Here is an 8,761-nt window from a genome sequence, read left to right on the forward strand (position 1 = left end):
CCTGCCTCCTTTGAGCAAAAAGCGTCCATCCCTGGCATCCCTGGCATCCCTGGCTCGTTGGGAATCGTACAGGATGACTCGAGAGATCTGCCTTGGCCTGCTTGAACAACCACGGCAAAGTGGTAATTTCCAACCTTGGTTGGAATTTTTCTCGGGAAGTCATGCACGAGAACGAGAATGATCTGGAAACGAGCTTTGAGCTATCTTCCAAAAAAACACCCCGCAAGATTCGGACGCGATAGAGACAAAGGGGGAATGGGGTGAAAGACCGAAGACAACCACGACCAGCCCTTTAGGTATTTTCCTTGTGGTACCCCCTTTACCTGTAAACCCACAGGTCCAATGAGAAACCCGTCCTTCACGGGGGTAAATGGATCTCGCCTCAAATAGATCGATAGGTTGAACCTCTCACTCCCGAGTGTTGACGACGCTGAGATCGACGTAAGAGAAGACCATCCCTCCACTCCTTTATTCATTTGCCCCATCTTTCTTCAGGCCATTTTGGGTTGGGTTTGCTGGCTGCACTCCGATGTCGTCGAGAGGTACAGTAGTAGTACGTAATAGGACCGTGGAGGTAGCTTCAGAATGTAAGTAAAGAATGCATAAGGCAATTCTCAGACAGACAAGGGGTGTCTTCGGCCACGCAAATGTGCATGCACATAAAGAGGGTTGCGGCAGTGCCATAGGAACGTAATTTAGCGATGTAGCTGTTGAAGGAAATTGCATCGTGATGACACGTTATGCAACCCTCACGGATTGAGTCATCCAACTGCTACTTGTGCTACTTCAGGTACTACTCCTACTATCTATCCATCTTTTTATCCATCCTGACCATCCACCCATCCTTTCTTAAGGGTCGAACCACGATCGGGGTGCGAATGAATGAATGAATGTGAATGAATGGTTGTGCAGGATCTTTTATTACTCTGATAATCCCACATACACATTCATTCCCGTCTCATCGCTCGCTGCGCTCTTCGTGCCCATCGCTGTTTCACAAGATTTTATGAAACATCCATTGCCATACATCGAGAAACGTCCAATATCCGGCCTCTCCAAGGCGCCGTTCCACTTGAACGATCGAGTCTCCGGATCATCCGAAGGCGACGAATAATTGTCGTCATGAATGAACTTAACATGCATTTGGAACGGACTCTTTTCCTCCAGTGTCCCTTATTATCCCACTTCGGACCTTTTTTCCCTCCCTCGCTGAAGATCTTAAAGCCTTTGTTCTCGTGGATATCAAATGTCATCTCGCAATGACGTCAACTCGGGGGAGTGATACCAAATGCTGATTTGTCCGTTTTTTATCCAAGACAAACTCGCAACAACACTTTTCATCATCATTCAGCGGCATTCAAGTATGGCGAATGTCCTACTTTGTGAGTTTTTATTAATCATCAAAGGTTCCTAGAAATTTTCCCCTATGTCCAACTGTCATCTTTTAGAGCTATCCAGTGCCTCATATCCTGCATTACAATGAACTGATTCATCACAGTCAAAAGAGGAAATACCCAAGAGACCATGCATGACAAACCACGGTTGGTCCGTCTACTAAGATCATCTGAAAATAATAAAAAAACTTTAAAGAAAAAAAACACCTGGCCCGATTGGTTAACTACGCGTATGGAACAATCGATTCCGCAAGCTCCTAAAAATATCGAAGGCTTGAAAGAGCAGCCAGGTTGACAAACTGGCATTCATTTGCTTTTTGCCACGCACTTCATTCCGTCGATGGGGGATGTCGTTGTTGTTTTGGAAATGACTCATCCATCCATTCACTCACTCACTCACTCACTCACTCAATCGCTCAGTCGCTCATAGCAAAGAGTCAGTCGGTCGGTGGATACGTAAAGTAGGCATGGATTCATGTTTATGTGGGTGTTGGCGGCAATCATTCTGAAAGCCCGAGACTCTTCGCACTCAAGCCACTAATATGGGTCAAGGTTGACGAAATGGATTTCAAGCTAACCCTAGGAGGTCCACTTGACGGGCTCATTACTTCCCCATTCACAAATTCACATAAGTATTGATCCATTGCAGCACGTACCTCGGTCACACATTCACAGATTTGCATCGCCGCCGTTTTCAGACATGCATTGCTCGCCCCTTCAATCTCTGCCAAAGCTGTCGAAGGTGCCAAAGGCACTCCAGATTGTAGAATTCGTGAATTATGCAATGGCAGGGCATCAAAAGATCTAGTTTTTTTCGTGGTGCCCCTCGTCTTGGGATAGGCCTTTATCGCCATTCAGGGGCGTTTCTAAAGCATCATTGGCTACACATGGAACTCCACCCATCACCACCATCTCCGTTTGACCCTCAACCCACGGACATGGTACGTATCTAGGTTCATACATACGGGCAGTACATAAGCGTACACCTGAAAGCGCCGAGCTCGGGCCAAGATCCTGAGTTTTCGTGACCAAAACTTGATGGGTGATTCGGTTAAATGAGCAGAATTTTTGGGTCTGAAAATCCCCCGTCACGATGGCCGTCAGGATTGTCAGGTGTCAGCAGATCTGGAGTGTTTATCTTTCAAGGGCTTTTAATGGTCTACCTCAACTTCAGCTGGCTTTGCTACATAATGGAATTAGGACTTTTGCGATACATACGGTATTAAGCCCATCTGAGTGAAGGCCACAAACAACAATCTAACAACACAAGAGGGGTTAGACGAGGAGGATTACTCGACCCTCGAGATGAATCGGTTCTCCCGCGTTTTTTTTCCTCACACGTATGTACGATGGGCACGACCCTGTACATTTACTACAGTTAGTATAGTATGGAGGTAGTAGACCATTCATCATCCATCCACTCTCAAATGCAGGATCAAAGTTCAATGCTTGTTTGAGAGAAACCACTCATTAATGAACTTATGACCCATGGTGGTAAGTAAGCAAATGGATTGCACACTCGGCAGCACTCCTGGTATCTCATGGTTGATACATGGATGGAGTGGATGAATCTGGTATAAGATGTCCACATGTATCTGAATATATGCAATACCTGGGGGGGTCCCTACCACCAAGGATGCTGGTGGGCGTTGTTGATCAACTCCAACCAGCTTTGAATGAGGAGGGCAGACAAGAAGAGAGGTGTCAAAGGGCGTCGAAGGACGAGGCCTTGGCTCGATTTTGGCCAAGATACAAAAACTCAAAAACTTGAGTGTGAGAGGAACGAGGAAATGAGGATGCCTTCAATCGCCTCCCACATGATTGTGCCGGAGAATTTGGTTCCCTGCCGTACGGAATTCAGGAAGTTTTGAATGATTATGGAAATTGCGTGTCCGTAATTATTGTTCCCTTGATTGGGAAGCATTTCACCTTGTAGCCATCCATCCATCCATCCATCCATCCATCCACGCTGGATACAATAACGATTTGAAGGAATCAGGAATCAGGATGATTCCAGCCAAAAGTGGATCGGATGGATGGATGGATGGATCCGAATGTAGGGCCAAAAATGCAGACAAGGGGATCAGCTGTCAGTGAATTGAGTGAGTGTGTGTGAAAGAGAGAGAGAGAGAGAGAGAGAGAGTGCATGGTGTGCTTCTCTGTACATGTACTCCAATTTCACAAAACGTTACGAACTAGCCGGGTTGGAGGAAAAGTACTATATGGTGGACAGCGGTGGACAACGGCAGATGGGATACACTCGTACGTTCTGGCTTCTCATGACTCATAATGGCCACAGCCACACATACCGATCATTGCAAGTTCCGTTCCCAATTTCGGAGATTTCGGATCACGGCTGGATCACAAATCTCGGATTTCAGAAACGACGAGTTTGCCAATGGGATCAAGGATTTGTTTCACACTACTCGCAGCAATTGTAGTCCAGTACCCACCAGATCATCGGTCTATTGGGCTTGGTCATGAACATGAGTACCCATTGTCCGATACCGGGGGCATCAATATCATTTTGCCGAGTTCAAACACGGGGAAAAAACTTTTGAACTTGTGTACGCACTGTACCCTAGGTAGACAGCTGGCCAATCCCCATCCCGAATGTGTGTGTGCAATCCATGATGGAAACTGCGGGAACGACAGCGGCTCGTTCCACGACCATGCCATGCCAGCTTGTCAGTTTTTGAAAGAAGGGAAGGGAAAAAAAAAGAAGATAGGATAGAGTGGATAGAGTGGATAGATAGAGTGCAGAGTTCTGTTCAGAAGCCAGCTTGAGCTGGATTACTCATTGATTTGTCGATGAGTCATGCCTGAGACTGACGTCATCAGGCTTTGCTGTGGAAAGAGGTTCCTCCTCCTGCTGCTCTCATCCGCCGCCGTGGAATGCCGGCCTGCAATTTGGCGTTTCCCTCCCTGCTACCACTCAAAAATCGCCATGGAGGGCGCCTTCAGGCCTAAACCTCGTCAGGGTGTCCAAATTATGCTTCTTGAACTTACATTACGGCTGGGACTTTTCCATTTTGGCCACCCCATAGCTTGGAAAACAAAATGAGATGATCGAAGTAGCCAGCAATTGTAGAGGAAACACTGTATTCGAGGTGAAAAATGGCTCATCAATCATTCAGTCCAAACAAAACCAGCCTCCCACTAGTGTGCTCTGCCGTGCACAATCCTACTTCGAACCCACTGGTCACCTTGCGGGCCCCTAACGTTTCTGACTGGATGTGAGCTTGTTTGAGGTGCGCTGGCCCGGCAGCGTCTTCGCCTGCGAAACGAGTTCAATAGTCAATAATAGTCAGTAGCTGTGGTAGTACACACACAATAGAAGTACACAGACTGACGACAGCACAGAGTTCTGCGGACGGAGGACGGAGAACCAAGGCACTCAATCAAGTAAGGCTGTAAGAGTAGTGGACTCGAAAAGTTGGAGTCGAGTCACTACTTGTGTAGCTTGGACTCCGGGGAAGTCAGTAGAATCGCGGGCCGAGTCGAGTGCTGTCCACCAAACGGCCAAGAAACTTGACTCTCACTCCCAAGGCATCCGTCAAACGGCAGAGAAAGCTGCACACCACGCGAACCGTTCGCTCGTTCAGCGAAGTCGTCAGTGAGTGACCACCGACCGTGTGAGTGCCGAGTGGTATTCTTCTTCATTCGTGAGTTCGTTTCCACCCGAGACTTGGAAGTCTTGGAAGTCTTGGAAGGCTGAGAAAAGCAAGGCACTCGCACAAGGTGAATCCATCTCGATCGGCGACACCACACTTCCTCCGTTCGTCCTCCACGGACCGACGGAGGCCGTCCCTGCTGTGTGCTTTCATCCTCCTCGCCTCTTCGATCTCTCTCTACATCCTGCTTGATTGCTTGCTAGTGGCTTGGTCGGCCTTTGAGCTCACTCAAAATAGCTCGTGGACCCAAGAAGGAGGAAGGAGAGTGATCCTTCTACGTTCCTCCGTTCCTTCGTTCCTTCGCTCGCTCTCTCTCTCTCTCTCTCTCTCTCTCTCTCTCTCTCTCTCTCTCTCTCTTGCGTTCATTCCTCCCTCGTTCCGATTGTCGTTCGTTCGTTCGTTCGTTCAGTCGTTCGTTCGTTGTTCAGTCGTTCGTCGATTCGATCATTCGTTCGTCTCAATCTGCCCGTGTCTCCAAATTCGAGGCAAAGGCTCACCGACTCTCTCTTACTCTCTTTCTCCTTCCCCATTACGAGATTGATACCAGCTGGATGGCGGTAACAGTCTTGGATGGGCGACGAGAAACTCGGTGAGTGATCCAGCCAGCCAGCCAGCCAGCCTTCAGTCCCACATCTACAACACCTCAACGGCGGTCTTCTTGCCACGCGACCTCACCGATATCGAGTGAGAAAGACGTCAAATTGCGGATCACCGTGTGGCGTCTCCCTCAGTCTCTTTCTGCTTCCTTCCTGACGGATTGAAGCACCCAGTGGAACTATTCCCAATCTGGCACTCGAACCCTTCAGACCCGTTGGAAGTGCCGTGATATTGCGGGAAAATCATTCTCAGTGCAAGTGTGGATGTGAGTTCATTCCTCATCCAACTTTCAATCAGTCAAGGATTCCATTCAGGGCTTGTGCGTCTTGGTGGGCCAAACTGTGTCTTTCGCCCGCTCAAAATTGTTATGACGAGGCGCTCCTTCTGTACACTTCTGCAAGTCCATAGAGAGACCTGATGTGCGAGTGAGCCAATTGGATTGTGAAAGCTAAAAGCAAACACTTGATCACAAAACAAGCACATTTGTTCATCCCTCGTCCGTCTGTCCTCTCTCTGCCTCTCCTTGCTTCCCATCATCATCATCATCGACACGAGACCCGTGATTCATCCGTGTCCGTGTGCCTGTGCGTGTTCAATTGAGCTCCAACCAGCACCGACCCATCTCACCTGTCCCAGGCATTGAACCGCGACGACACTTCTCGGCTTCGCCATCATCAATGTCTGTTCAAGTTGAGTGCTACCACCATCCTGCGGCGGCTTCAACATCCCCTCTGTCAAGCTTGGTTGCCACAAAACGACGGGCCTCCTCCTCCATCTGCATTTCCACATCTTCATCCTCGAACATGCTGAGTGAGCCGGCCTCTGTGGTGGTCCGGGGGAAAACCAATAGCACTCTGAATTCTAGCCGAAGGGACAGCTTGAAGTTGAGCTTCGCTCGCAGTATTTCCCAGCCTCATCCCGAGGCCGGGATCAATTCCCCCATTCTGAGCCCGCCCACTCTGTCCCCTTCCCTCCACCCATCTAAGCGTTGTCGAATGGAACTGGCCTCCCAATCTTCGATGCGCCCGGATGTGATCTCCCTTAGCCCTTGCACCACCTCGAATGTGGCCCCATTTGCTGCACACAAACCCACCACCTGTCTGCTCCGACCTCCCCCCACCAGCATTTCGGGTTCCGTGAGTTTACCTTCATCTCCTTGTAGCGAAAGCTCCACTCTCCAACGAACCCTCCTTTTACAGAAGGCACGGACTATTGAGCCCTTAACTTTGGCCGGCAAATTAGAGACCAAGCCCACCACATTTCCCATCGTTCGAAACGCAAGTGCGCCCAACTCCTCAACTGCTGGTATCCTTCTGATTGATTGTCGACCCTTCATTGCCTACAATGTCAATCATATTAAAGGGGCGATCAATGTGAACTGCTGTGATAGATTCAACCGAAAAAGGCTGCAACAAGGTAAAGCCACCCTGGCTGACTTGGCCACCACCAAAGAAGGCAAAGAGTTGTTGAAGAAGCGAACCTGGAAAGAAGTGGTCGTCTATGACGACTGCTCCGAGAGCTTGGAACACCTGCCTGTCAGTCACACCCTCTTTCTTGTGATGAATGCTTTGGTGGAGGACCACAGAGAACCCATCATGCTTCTCGGGGGCCTCCGGGACTTCCAAGTGGGGCATCGATCTTTGTGCGAAGACTACCTCATGAACAGTGGTGCCAGCTCCTCGAATGGCTTGTGTCGTACCCCCACCTCTCATCTGTTGCCGGATCTCCCTTCTCCATCCGATATTTGCAATACCAAAGACATTGAGAACCATCCTGCGTCCCAAGTTCTACCATATCTGTTCCTCGGTAACATGCGAGATGCCTCTGATGGGAGCTCCTTAAAGGACCTAGGCATTAAGTATGTGTTGAATGTGACCGCCAAGCCCCCGAACTACCCTCTCGCGTCGGATTTAGTGTATAAGCAGATTTGCGCCTCGGACAGTGGGATCCAGAACCTGCGGCAGTTTTTTGAGGAAGCCTTTGACTTCATCGATCTGGCTCGTTCCAACGCCAGTGGCGTCCTCATTCATTGTCATGCAGGCGTGTCCCGCTCGCCCACCATTGCGGTAGCTTACCTCATGAAGCATTATCCCATGGCCATGTCTGAGGCCTATAAATTTGTCAAGACACGCCGCTCCATCATTTCCCCCAATCTCAATTTCATGGGTCAGCTCTGGGAATACGAGCAAGGGCTAAGTGAGCCCACTGCCGAGGAGGCGTCCTCTCACAAATGTCAAAAAGAGCCGCTTACAGTTGAAATGAAGGCCGTGAAGGAGAGCATCCGAAGCCAAAAGTCCTTCTTCCTCGGCTCTTCTTCCTCGGCGTATGATCTCAGCACGGTAAATGAAAAAGGATTCAATGGCATACGTTGGACAGATCGACCCAAAGAAGAGGAGGAGCAAGGCTGCAGTGTGTAGAAAGAATTGGAAGCCAACGTCTGATTTCCATCTCCTTTTAGAACAATTCCACTTGAACAGGTCAAATCTAGTCAAACCCAACAAACGAAGAAACGAAAACCAGCCAGCCAGCCAGCCTCTTGGAGAGGCACTCTTTCTTTAGGCCACACGCGCCTTTGAAATGAACTCGTCAACATTGTGATGGTTGTGCACTCGAGGACTCGAGGATGGGTGGTCAAAATATTCACATAATGCGATCATTCTCATTCGTTTTTGGAAGTGACTCGTGGCGGACAGACACCTCAACAGCATTATAGAGCATGCCCATTGATTAAAAAAAAACAGAGTTCCAGAAACAAACAAACAAATAGAGGGATATTGAGCAATGCAACAGATCCAAGTCATATAGGTATATCTACGTATTGTGAAAGCGTAATTTTGTACATAACTAAAGCCCGTGGTACCCAGTTGAGAAAGTGGCCCGTGGCAATTGGCACCGTTCTTTGCCCCTCTGACCGATGGACGACTATTTATTTTAGCAAAGATTTCATCACAGTTACCCCTCCCCACCCTCACCCACACACACCCACAAAAAAAAAATCCCCATCGTACTACTACCATTTAGAAATCATTATCGAGCTTAAGGTGCTCCCATCAGATTGAATTTGTCTGAAATACCAAAGACGGGCTAAACCATACA

The 8,761-nt window shown here is 48.8% G+C and overlaps 1 protein-coding gene across 1 annotated transcript; it reads left to right on the forward strand.

Moving 5' to 3' along the window:
* Positions 1-4,744: 4,744 nt before the first annotated feature.
* On the forward strand, positions 4,745-8,647 carry LOC131887953 (dual specificity protein phosphatase 10-like). Its single transcript, XM_059236702.1, has 2 exons — positions 4,745-6,801; positions 6,865-8,647. The coding sequence occupies exons 1-2, from the start codon at positions 6,343-6,345 to the stop codon at positions 8,080-8,082; spliced, it is 1,677 nt and encodes a 558-aa protein (XP_059092685.1). The 5' UTR covers positions 4,745-6,342; the 3' UTR covers positions 8,083-8,647.
* Positions 8,648-8,761: the final 114 nt, after the last annotated feature.

This window comes from Tigriopus californicus, chromosome 1 (genome assembly GCF_007210705.1).
Source record: "Tigriopus californicus strain San Diego chromosome 1, Tcal_SD_v2.1, whole genome shotgun sequence".
Taxonomy (NCBI): Eukaryota; Metazoa; Arthropoda; class Copepoda; order Harpacticoida; family Harpacticidae; genus Tigriopus; species Tigriopus californicus.

Excerpts from the sequence above, each read along its gene's own strand:
- LOC131887953 (XM_059236702.1), top strand. The coding sequence starts at position 6,343 with ATGTCTGTTCAAGTTGAGTGCTACCACCATCCTGCGGCGGCTTCAACA. Across the intron at positions 6,802-6,864 it reads CCACCAGCATTTCGGGTTCC|AAGGCACGGACTATTGAGCC; the intron begins GTGAGTTTACCT and ends CTCCTTTTACAG.